This window comes from Aquarana catesbeiana, linkage group LG02 (genome assembly GCF_042186555.1).
Source record: "Aquarana catesbeiana isolate 2022-GZ linkage group LG02, ASM4218655v1, whole genome shotgun sequence".
In the NCBI taxonomy this organism is placed as follows: domain Eukaryota; kingdom Metazoa; phylum Chordata; class Amphibia; order Anura; family Ranidae; genus Aquarana; species Aquarana catesbeiana.
The window spans coordinates 165335352-165352050 of NC_133325.1; the positions used below are offsets into that span (position 1 = coordinate 165335352).

The 16699-nt window shown below is 46.4% G+C and overlaps 1 protein-coding gene across 3 annotated transcripts in view; it reads left to right on the forward strand.

Moving 5' to 3' along the window:
• AGAP2 (ArfGAP with GTPase domain, ankyrin repeat and PH domain 2) overlaps window positions 1-16699 on the forward strand; it is a 466034-nt gene that overhangs the window by 438323 nt on the left and 11012 nt on the right. For all 3 annotated transcript variants that reach the window (XM_073613744.1, XM_073613742.1, XM_073613743.1), the window contains one exon: window positions 890-1145. In XM_073613744.1, the coding sequence (XP_073469845.1) occupies window positions 890-1145 (256 nt within the window). The remainder of the gene's footprint in view (window positions 1-889; window positions 1146-16699) is intronic.

Below are 16699 nucleotides of genomic sequence, written 5' to 3' on the forward strand. Positions count from 1 at the left end.
TGCCATTAAAGTTCAAGTGCATGTAAAGGCAGGTGTCGCAATACTTTTGGTAATATATATATATATATATATATATATATATATATATATATATATATATACTGTATATTCATCATATGCATAAAAACTGTGTGTTACAAATAATCTCACCAAATATAAGATTTCAGTGTTCAGTCCCTTCCGCAGGTTGTTCTGGCTCAAGCCCTTCCAACTACAAGGTTCAAAATCTCATATAAAATGTGAGTCTTTTATAATTTAATGATAGCGGTTGAAATACATCCCCTCAGATGTGGGAGACTTGGCAATCATATTAACATAATCAAACTTATACTACCCTATGACCCCTTTCACACTGGGACGGTGCCGGCATTAGCGGTAAAGCGCTGCTAGTTTTAGCAGCGCTTTACCGCTGTTATAGCGGCGCTTTTCGGCCGCTAGCGGGGCACTTTTAACCCCCGCTAGCGGCCGAGAAAAGGGTTAAAAGTGCCTGTGTTGCGGCGCTGCCGAAGCACTTTGCAGGTGCTTCGACAGCACTGCCCATTCATTTCAATGGACAGGGCGTTTTGGGAGCGGTGTATACACTGCTCCCGCACCTCCCCAAAGATGCTGCTTGCAGGACTCTTTTTTCCCATCCTGCAAGTGCACTGGCCCAGTGTGAAAGCACTTGGGCTTTCACACTGGGGTGGCTTGATAAGTGCTTTTCAGGTGCTATTTTTAGCGCTAAAATGCCTGAAAAGCGCCCCAGTGTGAAAGGGGTCTAATAGATTTCAATTGTCACTTTTCAGAGCGTTTTAGGTTGGGTCATAACACCAAAATACAATTTGGAGTGTGACATGTATATATGTGAAGATACAGAATTTATTGTTTTGTGTCTTTATTTTGTACACAGGGAAGAGAGAGAATCATGGATCCGAGCAAAGTACGAGCAGCGTTTATTTTTGGCTCCTTTAAAAAGCCCAGGGGTGCCACTTGCCAAACAGCTCTTCAAATCAGTTCAAGAAAAGAATCTGCCCAATGTCTTACTTCTGCTGGCATACAGTAATAAGGAACAGATCAATAGCCCCACCGGAGACCGGGACAGGCGCACCGCTCTTCATGTGGCCTGTGAGCTGCCTAATGTGGTGATGACACAGCTGCTAGTCTGGGTGAGATACTATGTTATCCTAAACATTGTTATGTTTCCTCTACTATTATATATATATATATATATATATATATATATATATATATATATATATATTTATATATATATATATATACAGTGGGGACGGAAAGTATTCAGACCCCCTTAAATTTTTCACTCTTTGTTATATTGCAGCCATTTGCTAAAATCATTTAAGTTCATTTTTTTTCCTCATTAATGTACACACAGTACCCCATATATACAGAAAAACACAGAATTGTTGACATTTTTGCAGATTTATTAAAAAAGAAAAACGGAAATATCACATGGTTTTAAGTATTCAGACCCTTTGCTCAGTATTTAGTAGAAGCACATTTTTGATCTAATACAGCCATGAGTCTTTTTGGAAAAGATGCAACAAGTTTTTCACACCTGGATTTGGGGATCCTCTGCCATTCCTCCTTGCAGATCCTCTCCAGTTCTGTCAGGTTTAGGTCTCTCCAGAGATGCTCAATTGGGTTTAAGTCAGGGCTCTGGCTGGGCCATTCAAGAACAGTCACAGAGTTGTTGTGAAGCCACTCCTTCAGTATTTTAGCTGTGTGCTTAGGGTCATTGTCTTGTTGGAAGGTAAACCTTCGGCCCAGTCTGAGGTCCTGAGCACTCTGGAGAAGGTTTTCATCCAGGATATCCCTGTACTTGGCTGCATTCATCTTTCCCTCGATTGCAACCAGTCATCCTGTCCCTGCAGCTGAAAAACACCCCCACAGCATGATGCTGCCACCAACATGCTTCACTGTTGGGACTGTATTGGACAGGTGATGAGCAATTCTGTCAACATGGGGTGCTGTGTGTACATTAATGAGGAAAAAAATGAACTTAAATGATTTTAGCAAATGGCTGCAACAAAGAGTGAAAAATGTAAGGGGGTCTGAATACTTTCCATCCCCACTGTATATGTGTGTGTGTTTTAATCACTGTGCATTGTGTTTTTTATTAAGCTGCAACAAGAAAGGGATATAATGCAAGTATATAAATAAAATAAAGACCACGCTATAACCATGTTCTACCTACTACATGACTGTATTTAACCACTTCGATACCGGACACTTTCACCTCCTTCCTGCGCAGGCCAATTTTCAGATTTCTGCACTGTCACGTTTTAAATTACAATTACTCAGTCATGCAACACTGTACCCAAATACATTTTTTTATTATTTTTTGAGACAGATACAGCTTTCTTTTGGTGGTATTTAATCACCACTGGGTTTTTTATTTTGTTTGCTAAATAAACTAAAATATTATCAAAAAGTTTGAAAAAAGTGTTTTTTTGGTTATAAAATTTTGCAAATAAATAATCTTTCTTCATAAATTTAGGCCAAAATGTATTCCGCCACAGGTCTTTGGTATAAATAACCCAAATCAGTGTATATTATTTACTCTTTCTGAAAGTTATAGAGTTTACAATCTATGGTATATAAATTTGAAGAATGGACTGTGATTGGACACAGCTGATCACATGGTTAAAGAGTCGCGCCGTGTCCTAGCAACTAATATTTATTTTTTTATTATACATTTTTTTTTCTTCCTTCTTCACTTATGTGAGTTGTGAGCCACGCCAACACACTACACACACACCTTTCTTTCTTTTGTAAACTTACTCAGCAGCCATCCGGCTATACCTGAGTGACTTCTATTATCATACATTCCTTCTGTTTATTTAAGCACATTATTTTTCACAGAAATATCTTGGACTGCTGTAGCTATTATTACACAATGTCAACCTACACTTTCTTGAAGTCCGCCTGCTCTCTATCAGTGCCTTTTGGTCCCCACTAGGGATGAGCCGAACACCCCCCGGTTCGGTTCGCACCAGAACCCGCGAACGGACCGAAAGTTCGCACGAACATTAGAACCCCATTGACGTCTATGGGACTCGAACGTTCGAAATCAAAAGTGCTCATTTTAAAGGCTAATTTGCATGGTATTGTCCTAAAAAGGGTTTGGGGACCCGGGTCCTACCCCAGGGGACATGTATCAATGCAAAAAAAAACTTTTAAAAACGGCCGTTTTTTCGGGAGCAGTGATTTTAATGATGCTTAAAGTAAAAAAAAAAAAAAGTGAAATATTCCTTTAAATATCGTACCTGGGGGGTGTCTATAGTATGCCTGTAAAGTGACGCGTGTTTCCCATGTTTAGAACAGTCCCTGCACCAAATGTCATTTTTAAAGGAAAAAATCTCATTTAAAACTGCTTGCGGGTTTAATGTCATGTCGGGTCATGGCAATATGGATGAAAATCAGTGAGACAAACGGCATGGGTACCCCCCAGTCCATTACCAGGCCCTTTGGGTCTTGTATGGATATTAAGGGGAACCCCGCACCCAAATTAAAATAAGGAAAGGTGTGGGGCCACCAGGCCCTATATACTCTGAACAGCAGTATACAGGCGGTGCAAACAAGACAGGGACTGTAGGTTTGTTGTTAAGTAGAATCTGTTTGTAATTTTGAACATTTTTAACGTGTTTAGCTCCAGCCAAAAAATCTTTTCTAAGCTTTTTGGAAAACATAGGGAAGGGTTATCACCCCTGTGACATTTGTTTTGCTGTCTTTCCTCCTCTTCAGAAGATTTCACCTCACTTTTTTGTCCCAATGAAAAATGTTTTTTGAAAATTTGGGTTTTTTTGTGGAACAAGGATTGGAAAGCATCAGTGGAAAGGAGAAATTGTTTTCCCATATTAACTCCCTTCCTAGGGGTAGATTTCATCTCACTTCCTGTTGTCTCCTTCCGTTTGCAAGTAGGAGTCGTTTGTAAGTTAGATGTTTGAAAGTAGGGTCCTGCCCTATATACTCAGCAGAAATTTGGGCCTTAGGTGTTGCTGTGGCCACAACACTGTAAGCCCTCACAGGGCCCTGCTGTGAAATATTAGATCAAGAATTGTAATTACATGCCCCTGTTGAACAGGAGCTGAAAAATTAGGCCTTAGGCACTGGTGCTGGTGCCACAACACTGCAACCCCTCACAGACACTCTAGTTGGAACGCAGGAACGAGCCCTGCTGCAAAGTATTGCTTCAAAAATTGTAATTACACGCCCCTGTTAGACAGGGGCAGAAAAATTGGGCCTTAGGCACTGGTGCTGGTGCCACAACACTGCAACCTCTCACAGACACTCTAGTTGGAACGCAGGAACGAGCCCTGCTGCAAAGTATTGCATCAAAAATTGTAATTACACGCCCCTGTTAGACAGGGGCAGAAAAATTGAGCCTTAGGCACTGGTGCTGGTGCCACAACACTGCAACCCCTCACAGACACTCTAGTTGGAACGCAGGAACGAGCCCTGCTGCAAAGTATTGCATCAAAAATTGTAATTACACGCCCCTGTTAGACAGGGGCAGAAAAATTGGGCCTTAGGCACTGGTGCTGGTGCCACAACACTGCAACCCCTCACAGACACTCTAGTTGGAATGCAGGAACGAGCCCTGCTGCAAAGTATTACATCAAAAGTTGTAATTACACGCCCCTGTTAAACAGGGGCTGAAAAATTGTGCCTTAGGCACTGGTGGTGGCGCCCAGAACCAAAAATGTTCTTACAAGCTATCAGCGTGATGATTGAGGAGGAAGAGGATAATTACTCAGGGATAGTCACTCAGCATCAGCATAGGCAGTCTTTGAAGGGATCTGAGATTTCAAAAAAAATTATTCGGTTACATCAGCATCAGGTGCTTGGTAGCTGGTGGTGATCCAAGACTCATTCATTTTTATGAAGGTCAGCCGATCGACCGAGTCGGTGGACAGACGCACCCTGTGATCGGTTACCACGCCTCCAGCAGCACTGAATGTGCGTTCCGAAAGAACGCTGGATGCAGGACAGGCCAGTAGCTCAATTGCATACTGTGCAAGCTCTGGCCAGTGATCCATCCTCAAGACCCAGTAACCCAGAGGATTTTCGGTGGGAAAGGTGTCCAAGTCTGATCTTGCCCCTAGGTATTCCTGCACCATGTAAAACAGACGCTGGCGATGGTTGCTGGAACCGATCATACCTTGGGGCTGCGGACCAAAAAATTGTCTGAACGCATCGGTCAGACGGCCACCTTCTCCACCGCTCCTTCTTTGACTGACCGAAGCCTCAGCAACACGTTGTCCAGAAACAGGAGTTTGTAACCTCCCAGTCTCTGGGAACGTGTTGCACAGACCTTTCTGCAAGGCCTCCCGAAGATGTTTCATCCTCTGCTCCCTCTGCGATGGCAAGATAAGGTCCGCAACCTTACCCTTGTAACGTGGATCAAGGAGGGTTGCCAGCCAGTATTGGTCCTTCTCCTTGATACCACGAATACGAGGATCCTTACGCAGGCTTTGCAGGATCAGGGAGGCCATGCAGCGTAGGTTTGCTGAGGCATTCGGTCCGGAGTCCTCTGGGTCACTAAGGACAACAACGTCCGCAGCCACCTCCTCCCAGCCACGTACAAGTCCATGTGTTCCTTGGGACTGATCCCTTAAAGACTGCTGCTGATGCTGAGTGCCAGGCTCCACCTCCATACTGACACAATCTTCCTCCTCCTCCTCCTCGTCCTCTTCCTGTGTGATCGGCGGGCACGCAGGAACACTGTCTGGATAAAGGGGGCCTTGAGAGCTAAGGAAGTCCTCCTCTTCCTGCCTCTGTTCTGCCTCAAGTGCCCTGTCCATTATTCCACGCAGCGTGTGCTCCAACAGGTGGACAAGGGGGACAGTGTCACTGATGCATGCACTGTCACTGCTCACCATCCTCGTGGCCTCCTCGAATGGTGACAGGACAGTGCATGCATCCCTGATCATGGCCCACTGGCGTGGGGAAAAAAAACCAAGCTCCCCTGACCCTGTCCTGGTGCCATAGTCGCACAGGTACTCATTGATGGCCCTCTGCTGCGTGTGCAGCCGCTGCAGCATGGCCAACGTTGAGTTCCACCTGGTGGGCATGTCACAGATTAGGCGGTTCTTGGGCAGGTTAAACTCCTTTTGGAGGTCCGTCAGCCGAGCACTGGCATTATATGACCGGCGGAAATGTACACAGACTTTCCTGGCCTGCCTCAGGACATCCTGTAAGCCCGGGTACCTGCCCAAGAACCGCTGCACCACCAAGTTAAGGACGTGAGCCAAACAGGGCACATGGGTCATTTGTCCCTGTCGGAGGGCAGAGAGGAGGTTGGTGCCATTGTCGCAAACCACCATTCCTGCCTTAAGTTGGCGTGGCGTCAACCACCTCTGAACCTGCCCCTGCAGAGCTGACAGAACCTCTGCCCCAGTGTGGCTCCTGTCCCCCAAGCACACCAGCTCAAGCACCGCATGGCATCTTTTGGCCTGCGTACTTGCGTAGCCCCTTGAACGCCTACGGAGCACCGCTGGTTCCGAGGAAGAGGCCATGGAGGAAGAAGAAGAGGAGGGGGTGGAGGAGAGAGGTGTGTCACAATCAGCATTTTGGAGGCGTGGTGGCGGAACAACCTCCAACACTACTGCACCTTGTCCTGCATCCTTCCCAGCTGCCAGCAGAGTCACCCAATGCGCCGTGAAACTTAGGTAACGTCCCTGTCCATGCCTGCTGGACCATGAGTCAGCGGTAATATGCACCTTACTGCTGACCGCCCTGTCCAGCGAGGCATGGACATTGCCTTCCACATGCCGGGAGAGCCGGAATCGCCTTCCGTGAGAAAAAGTGGCGTTTGGGTACCTGCCACTGAGGAACCGCACATTCCACAAACTCACGGAAGGGGGCAGAGTCTACCAACTGAAAAGGCAGCAGTTGAAGTGCTAGCAATTTTGCCAAGCTAGCATTCAACTGCTGGGCATGTGGATGGCTGGGAGCAAACTTCTTTCGGCGGTGCAGCAGCTGGGGCAGGGAAATTTGCCTGGTACAATCTGACGTCGGTGTACCAAAAGCAGATTGCCCACAAGTACTTGGCTGTGACACACCTAATTCTACACCTTCATTCCTCTCACTGCAGGTCTCAGAGAGGACTGAAGGTCTAGTGGGGTTGGAAATCTCAGCTGATGAGGAGCAAGGAGAGATCCTCTTTGTTCTTTGGTGTGGGTCTTTTAGATACGCTTGCCAACGAACTGCATGGCAGGTCAACATATGTCTGGTCAAGCATGTGGTACCCAAGCGGGAGATGTTTTGGCCACGCGAGATACGCTTGAGACATATGTTGCAAATAGCAGCGGTGCGATCTGATGCACTCGTCTCAAAAAAGGCCCACACCAAAGAACTTTTTGAATAACGCGCAGAGACTGCAGCGCCCTGCACATGTGGAGCTTTGGGGTGTGATGCAGTCAATGTGCTGCCCTTAGGCTGGCCCCTGGAGGGCATCCTGCCTCGTTGGTGATGTGCCGCCGCCTCCTCCTCCTCCTCCTCCTCCTCCTCTCTCCTATCAGGCACCCACGTTGAGTCAGTGACCTCATCATCCCCTCCCTCCTCATCACTGGAGCAAACCTGGCAGTATGTTGCAGCAGGGGGAGCATGACTGCCAGATTGCTGTCCTTCTTGGGCACCCCCTCTGTCCGTGCTCATGTTACTGCCTTCATCGAGCTCAGTATCGTCATCAGAGCCTTCCAAACGCTGGGCATCCTCCTGGAGCATGTACCCAACACTGTGGTCAAACAGTTCGAGGGAATCCTCATGAGGACATGGTGGAGCTAGGGAAGGAGTCACTGATGACATTGAGCTGAGGGAAGAGGCCGCTGCTTTGCCAGACAAAGCACCCTGGGCATGGGTGAGAGAGGATGAGGAGGATGAGGACGGCTTGGTCATCCACTTGACCAAGTCTTCCGCATGTTGCGGCTCAACACGGCCAGCTGCCGAAAAAAAGGCCAAGCGTGTCCCAAGGCCACGTGCTGATGAGGATGCACCGTCTCCACGACCAGCACTAGACACAGAGCCTGCTTGCCCTCTCTTATTGGCTTGTGACTGTCTGCCTCTCCTTCTTGGCCTTCCAGACATACTAATGGCCTGTAGCTGCACTAAGCTGGGATAGAACACCTGTAATTTTCTTCAGGTAGCTTTATATACTGTAACCAGACAAGCCTGCCTGTCAGTAGGAAGATAACAGGAACGGATCTAGCTGAACACTGTGAGCAGGACGCACTGTACTAAATGTAAATAGTCTAGCTGCCTGACCGTGGTACTAATAGGATCAAATAGAACACCTGTAATTTTCTTCAGGTAGCTTTATATACTGTAACCAGACAAGCCTGCCTGTCAGTAGGAAGATAACAGGAACGGATCTAGCTGTACACTGTGAGCAGGACGCACTGTACTAAATGTAAATAGTCTAGCTGCCTGACCGTGGTACTAATAGGATCAAATAGAACACCTGTAATTTTCTTCAGGTAGCTTTATATACTGTAACCAGACAAGCCTGCCTGTCAGTAGGAAGATAACAGGAACGGATCTAGCTGAACACTGTGAGCAGGACGCACTGCACTAAATGTAAATAGTCTAGAAGATAACAGGAACGGATCTAGCTGAACACTGTGAGCAGGACGCACTGCACTAAATGTAAATAGCAGGAACGGCTCTAGCTGAACACTGTGAGCAGGACGCACTGCACTAAATGTAAATAGCAGGAACGGATCTAGCTGAACACTGTGAGCAGGACGCACTGCACTAAATGTAAATAACAGGAACGGATCTAGCTGAACACTGTGAGCAGGACGCACTGCACTAAATGTAAATAGTCTAGAAGATAACAGGAACGGATCTAGCTGAACACTGTGAGCAGGACGCACTGCACTAAATGTAAATAGCAGGAACGGATCTAGCTGAACACTGTGAGCAGGACGCACTGCACTAAATGTAAATAGCAGGAACGGATCTAGCTGAACACTGTGAGCAGGACGCACTGCACTAAATGTAAATAGCAGGAACGGATCTAGCTGAACACTGTGAGCAGGACGCACTGCACTAAATGTAAATAGTCTAGAAGATAACAGGAACGGATCTAGCTGAACACTGTGAGCAGGACGCACTGCACTAAATGTAAATAGCAGGAACGGCTCTAGCTGAACACTGTGAGCAGGACGCACTGCACTAAATGTAAATAGCAGGAACGGATCTAGCTGAACACTGTGAGCAGGACGCACTGCACTAAATGTAAATAACAGGAACGGATCTAGCTGAACACTGTGAGCAGGACGCACTGCACTAAATGTAAATAGTCTAGAAGATAACAGGAACGGATCTAGCTGAACACTGTGAGCAGGACGCACTGCACTAAATGTAAATAGCAGGAACGGATCTAGCTGAACACTGTGAGCAGGACGCACTGCACTAAATGTAAATAGCAGGAACGGATCTAGCTGAACACTGTGAGCAGGACGCACTGCACTAAATGTAAATAGCAGGAACGGATCTAGCTGAACACTGTGAGCAGGACGCACTGCACTAAATGTAAATAACAGGAACGGATCTAGCTGAACACTGTGAGCAGGACGCACTGCACTAAATGTAAATAGCAGGAACGGATCTAGCTGAACACTGTGAGCAGGACGCACTGCACTAAATGTAAATAGCAGGAACGGATCTAGCTGAACACTGTGAGCAGGACGCACTGCACTAAATGTAAATTGCAGGAACGGATCTAGCTGAACACTGTGAGCAGGACGCACTGCACTAAATGTAAATAGTCTAGAAGATAACAGGAACGGATCTAGCTGAACACTGTGAGCAGGACGCACTGCACTAAATGTAAATAGCAGGAACGGATCTAGCTGAACACTGTGAGCAGGACGCACTGCATTAAATGTAAATAGTCTAGATAGAAGATAACAGGAACGGATCTAGCTAAACTGAATACAGTGTATATATATATATGCAACACCTGGGATGCATATATATACACAATACACTGTAAGTGCAGCTAACTGACTGACTGTTCTGCCTAATCTATCTAACTCAAATCAAATGACACTGTCTCTCTCTCTCTCTCTCTCTATCTCTCAGCACACCGGAACACACACTACACAGGGCCGCCGTGCAGGCGGCCTTATATAGTGTGGGGTGTGTACTAAATCCCCTGAGCCATAATTGGCCAAAGCCACCCTGGCTTTGGCCAATTACAGCTCTCTCTACTGACGGCGCTGTGATTGGCCAAGCATGCGGGTCATAGTGCATGCTTGGCCAATCATCAGCCAGCAATGCACTGCGATGCCGCAGTGAATTATGGGCCGTGACGCGCCACACGAATTTGGCGCGAACGGCCCATATCGTTCGCAATTCGACGAACGATCGAACAGCCGATGTTCGAGTCGAACATGGGTTCGACTCGAACACGAAGCTCATCCCTAGTCCCCACGGGTCACACTGCCACAGTTCCTGGGATTGACCCCCAGGAGCCCCCTATTCTCAGTACCATGTCCAATCTTGAGTTGTCTTGTAATCTTATAAGTAGCAGGATGGGATATACCATTGACAGTTTTAAACTTCCCTTTTTTTTATCTTCCCCAACCATTCTGTCGTTCTTTATTTTTCGCAGACACGCACCCTGCATTTTACTCCTGAAGAAATGGATGTTGTCATTGCCATCAGATTGGTTTATAATTGGAATAATACATTTGTAATTATGTGTATTGTTTTTATTATTCTTTGATGTCATGTGCTTTATTTAAAGTCCCAGGGGAATGAAAACTTGTCAGAAAAATTGGAACCGCGCTAGTGATAGAACTGGTGTCCATACAAGTAACCATCTGTCTATCATATAAGTGAAAACCAGATAAGGTGTATAAAACAAATATATTGTACGAATCACCAAAATATATTTAAACCAACAAAGGTGCATTCTTCATGTGCAACCGTGAAAAGAATAAAAGTAAGTCCATGTAAAAGCAACAAGGTGAATCACCCAGGTGTTTGTTAGAGTGTAATTGAGGTCCTGCTGGATAAGGACAAGGTGTTTGGTCCACCACCACAAATAGAAAGACTGGCCGCTTACCAGACACATAGGAAGTTCCGTAGGAATTAGAGAGAAGACATTGCTGGAAGTGGCAGCAGAGGAGAGAGTTTGACGTCCCGCTACTGTGAATCAACCCATCCTATATCAAGGCCCCTGATGTTCCATCGCAGTGCTAATGTTTGGTCCTTTGGTGGCGGTCCGGAGCATTCAGTTTTAACAGCTTACTCTGACCCTCTGTAGTGGGGGGTCATGAGTCTCTGGTAAGCGGCCAGTCTTTCTATTTGTGGTGGTGGACCAAACACCTTGTCCTTATCCAGCAGGACCTAATTACACTCTAACAAACACCTGGGTGATTCACCTTGTTGCTTTTACATGGACTTACTTTTATTCTTTTCACGGTTGCACATGAAGAATGCACCTTTGTTGGTTTAAATATATTTTGGTAATTCGTACAATATATTTGTTTTATACACCTTATCTGGTTTTCACTCATATGATAGACAGATGGTTACTTGTATGGACACCAGTTCTACCACTAGCGCGGTTCCAATTTTTCTGAATCGTTTATATTGTGTTTGTGTTACATATAGGAATTCGCAGCTTTGTATAATCTTTTTTGTCCACATATTTTCACTTAAGCGCAGTTTCAACCTTCCTTTTTTCTGATCATGGAATGAAAACTTGTATCTGTGATGAACATTGATGCATGGTCTCAGGAATACTTACAAAAACACTGTCTGTGAACACAGTTCACCGTGCCATCCAAAAATGCAAGTTAAAGTTCTATCATGCAGCGAAGAAGCTATATTTGAACGTGATCCAGAAACGCTGCTGTCTTCTCTGGCCCAAAGTTTTTTTAAATGGTCTGTTGCAAAGTGGACAACTGTTCTGTGGTCAGAGTAATTGAAATTTTACATTCTTTTTGGCAGCCATGAGCACTATGTCCTGCAGATTAAAGAGGAGGGGGCATTCTGGCTTGTTATCAGCTCTCATTTCAAAAGCCTGAATCTCTGATGGCAGGGGGTGCACTAGTGCATAGGGAATGAGCAGCTTGCACTTCTGGAAAGGCACAATCAATGGTGAAAGATATATCCAAGTTTTAGAGCAGCATATGCTCCCATCCAGATAATGTTTTTTTCAGGAAAGACCTTGCATAATTCTGCAGAACGATGTTAAACTGCACACGGCATCTATCACAACATAGTAGAAAAATAGTAGAAGAGTCCGGGTGTTTAACTGGCCTGCCTGCAGTCCAGACCTTTCACCAATTGAAAATATTTGGTGCATCTTGAAAAGAAAAATATGGCAAAGATGACCCAGGACCATTAAGCAGTGTGAATCCTATCAGGCAAGAATGGGACAACATTCCTCTCCCAAAACTCCAGCAACTGGTCTCCTCAGTTCCCAGACATTTACAGAGTGTTGTTAAAGCAGTAGTAAACTGTAGCAAAAGTAAAAGAAAAAAAAAAAATTCTCCCTGAAATTTTAGGGCATATTGTGCTAGTATGCATCGCATACTAGCACATTATAAAAGACTTACCTTAAAACAAAGCCCTCCACTGGCACGCCGTCACCGCTGACAGAGCTTCCACATTCACCCAGTCTTCCTTCCGGGTTTGTGGGCTCCAGCTGCATGAGCAAGGGAGTCATGGCTGTGCCATAGAGCTCTGAAGGGATGGCATGAGTACATCAGCAGGTGATGTCACCAGCTGAAGAAACAGTGAATCTCTCCTAAACTGTGTACCTTTAGGAGATATTCCTTGTACCTACATATATGCTTTATTATAAGCTTACCTGCAGGTATAAGTGTCCTAGCAGCATTTACTACCACTTTAAAATAAGAGGAGATGCTACACCATGGTAAACATGGCACTGTCCCAACTTTTTTTTTAGACGTGTTACTGCCATCAATTTCAAAATTACCTTAAGGGGCATTCTCTCATTTTAAATATTTAATGTGTTTACTTTGTTTTTCTATTGTGAATAAATTATTGGTTTATAAGAGTTGCAACTTTTTGCATCCTGTTTTATATAGATTTTACACAGCCTCCCAACTTTTTTGGAATTGGGGTTATAAAGCCAATACTGCTTAGCTTCCTGTGCCCCCGGTGGAGTTCAATGCGGTTGCAGGGACCTGAACACATTTCCAGATGTAGGGGTGCAGAGACAGTACAGGCCTATCCTATCCTACATTATGGTGGAAGTAGTGATGTCACTCTGATGTTTCTCTAATGATAAATTCTACGCTGCTGGCTCTTCTAGCTTCTCACCCACTTCCTCTTCCCTCTCCTATATGTCAGTGTGGCAGTGCAGCACTGAACCATCCCACCATCCCTTTTAACTTTAGCTGATCTTTGCTCCTATTCCCATATCATTTGTAAACATTTCCCATGCTGCAAAGTTGTGTGATATGTGGCTTGGCCTATGAGTACCTGTTTCAGTGAATTTTTTTCCCTGACTGTGTTTCTGCAGCTCTAAGAACACTTTTGTTTAGACAGTGGGTATAGAAAAGAATTATGACAGACTCACCTGGGACAGAGGCTTTTGGAGGGGACTGAGTGCCAGCCTCTTGCCCTGTCATTTGAGGGAGCTACAAGCATTTAGGGAGATATTCTGTTATGTAATGCGAAAGGACATTATTAAGGAGGCCATGATGGTCTATGCCAGCTTGGGACCCAGTGAACAGATGTATGTGAAAGGAATGCTGATTACTGAGATCTGGAAAGCCCGGCTCTTTCACCCAATAGTTTATTGTGCTCATTAACACACCTTTGCCTCCTAGCAAAGCATTGGGGGATGTGTTTATACTCATGTGCATTGTAGTTGTGAGTTAGGAGACGGCCAGTCTACCCTGAAAGGTTATATCTCTGAGTCACCAAGTCTGGGTAAATGATTAGATAACTAGCTCAAGTTAATTAGGTTTCTGGTTACAGTTTGTATTGTCATCCTGCTGTATATATTTGTGTGTCATCTAAAATAAAACAGTTCATGTTCAGCAACCAAACAAATATTGCCTTGTTTGTTGTTGTCAGCGGTTGGAATATCGGATATCTATATTCAGACTAGGAGGAAGCGTTATATGACGAAAGCACTCAAGCGGAGTGGGGGACGCTGCGTTACATTGGTGGCAAGCAGTGGGATGCTTCCTGCAGTCTGGGACATCCAAACCTCCACCTGGATCCAAGGTCCAGATAGCAGGAGAGGAGGAGAGGTACAGATACCAACTGCCATGGAAGTGGAATTCGGAAGGAGGTTGCGAGAGATGCAGATACAGCACAGAGGATCAGTATCAGAGCAGGTCCTGCTGGGATGGTATGATTCTATCCGCTGGAAACTCTGGAAGGAAGTGCTAGCCCATGAGCCATGGAAGAGGAATTCGGAGGGAGGTTGCGAGAGATGCAGATACAGCACAGAGGATCAGCATTAGAGCAGGTCCTGCTGGGATGGTATGATTCTATCCACTGGGAACTCTGGAAAGAAGTGCTAGCCCATGATCAGCGACACCAGGGAAAAATTCTGTCCTCCTTCCAGGAAAGGTACTGGTTGCAGTACGAAGTGCGAATGGTGTTTTGGGGGGAACAACCGCATAAGGAATGGAAAGCTGAGTTAACCAGGCTGGTCCAGGTGGAGATGTGGTTGGACAAGAGCTACAGAGCCCTCCGCTGGTATGTAGCCCAAGTGTGCCCGTGGACAGCGGACAACACCCCAACAGAAGGCTTTGCCTACGGCGGCCTGGGGCTCTTATTAGAGAGGCTGTCACAGGACCCTGACTTTGGGAGCGATTTGGAGTGGAAGAAATCTCGAAATACAGAGAACGGATGCTGAATGTCTCAGAAGTTCCCTGGGCACTGGAAGATTTAGAGTTTCTAGTCAAACAGGAATGGGAGCTGGAGATTGCCTACAGACAGCTGCTAGATTCTGCTCAGTAGCAGGTCTGGGCTCCCTTTGCCTGGGACTACCAAGAAATACCACAACTCTGAAATCCTGGCTGAAGAGTCGGCAATGCGGCATAGTAACAGTGTGCTTTGCCAACCTGGCCCCGCAGCTATGGAGGTGGAGGTCTTATGGCGGATGCAGCAAGTGCTGACTGACCTTGACGAACCTGTTTCTGCACAAGATGAGGTTGGATGGAGGAATGTGCCTGTCCAGCAGCATGCCAGAGAATCAGCAATGGAAAATCTGGAAATTGCCATCTCCAAAGCGGAAGTGCTGACAACAGGGCAGAGTTCTGCTAACCTCTGCCCAGCACCAATAGCATCTTTTGGGTTCCACGGACAGAAGATAGTGAACCTCTATCCCCAGACACCAGTTGCAGAGACAAGGGATTTGATAGACTTTTCTGCTGAGGAAGAACCTGGTGAGCCTCCAGCAGAAGAGCTCGTATCAGGGCCAAACTTGCAGTATCTGTGGAGTTACAAGGAACGTCCCCAGCTGAAGCACTGGTCACCGGACAGAGGGTCCAAGAGGGTCCAAGACCTCTGCCCCTCATCTGTGTCAGTTTCGGAGGCTCAGGGTGAGAAGGTGGAGGTCACTTCCCAGCAACAGATCAGGATACAGGGGGAGAAGGGAGAGGAGGTGTTCGTCATCTATCCCCAACAGTCAGCCAGGGTGGAGGAAGCAGTCTTTCCTCCCCAGCAAAGATCCATGCACCTGGACAGTACCACAGACATGTCATCCCAGCAGCCAAATCAGGGAATGGAAGAGGAAGCAGCCGACTCACCTCCCCAATGGCAGCTACGCAGTTTGGGAATGGAGGAAGCCAGCCTCTTGCCCCAACGGTTAGCCGGAGCAGAGGATGTGGAGTCCCCAGCAGAAGTGCTGGCAACAGAGCAGAGTGCTACCAACCTCTGCCCAGCACCGGCAACAACTGTGGAGTTCCAGGGAGCCGGGGCAGTTGGCCCCTCTCTCCAGTGACAAGCTGATGTAGTGAAGCTTCTACTCCCAGCTGAATCACTGGCAACAGGGCAGAGCGCCGCTGGCCTCTGCCTAGCACCTACAGTGTCTCTACAGCTTCAGGAAGCTGGGGCGATCGGCCCCTCTGCCCAGCAGCAGACAGAGCCCCAGAATGTTAAAAACCACCCAGCTGAAGCACTGGCAGCTGGACAGAGAGTCAATGACCTCTTCCTCACACCTACTGAGGTCAACTATTCCTTGCAGCCAAGAATGGAGATCATACGGACAGACTATGTGAGTTCACTCTGCCCGACTAACGCATGTTCAAACCAGGTGGAGGTCTGGGACCTTGTTAGTCGACTTTTGATGGGGGAGAAATGTGACAGACTCACCCGGGACAGAGGCTTTTGAAGGGGACTGAGTGCTAGCCTCTTGTACTGACTATGGGCCCTGGCATTTGAGGGAGCTACAAGCATTTAGGAAGATATTCTGTTATGTAATGCAAAAGGACATTATTAAGGAGGCCATGATGGTCTATGCCAGCTTGGGACCCAGTGAACAGATGTATGTGAAAGAAATGCTGATTAATGAGATCTGGAGAGCCCGGCTCTTTCACCCAATAGTTTATTGTGCTCATTAACACACCTTTGTCTCCTAGCAAAGCATTGGGGGATGTGTTTATACTCATGTGTATTGTAGTTGTGAGTTAGGAGATGGCCAGTCTAATTAGGTTTCTGGTTACAGGGACTGGGAGGAAGCGGTATATGA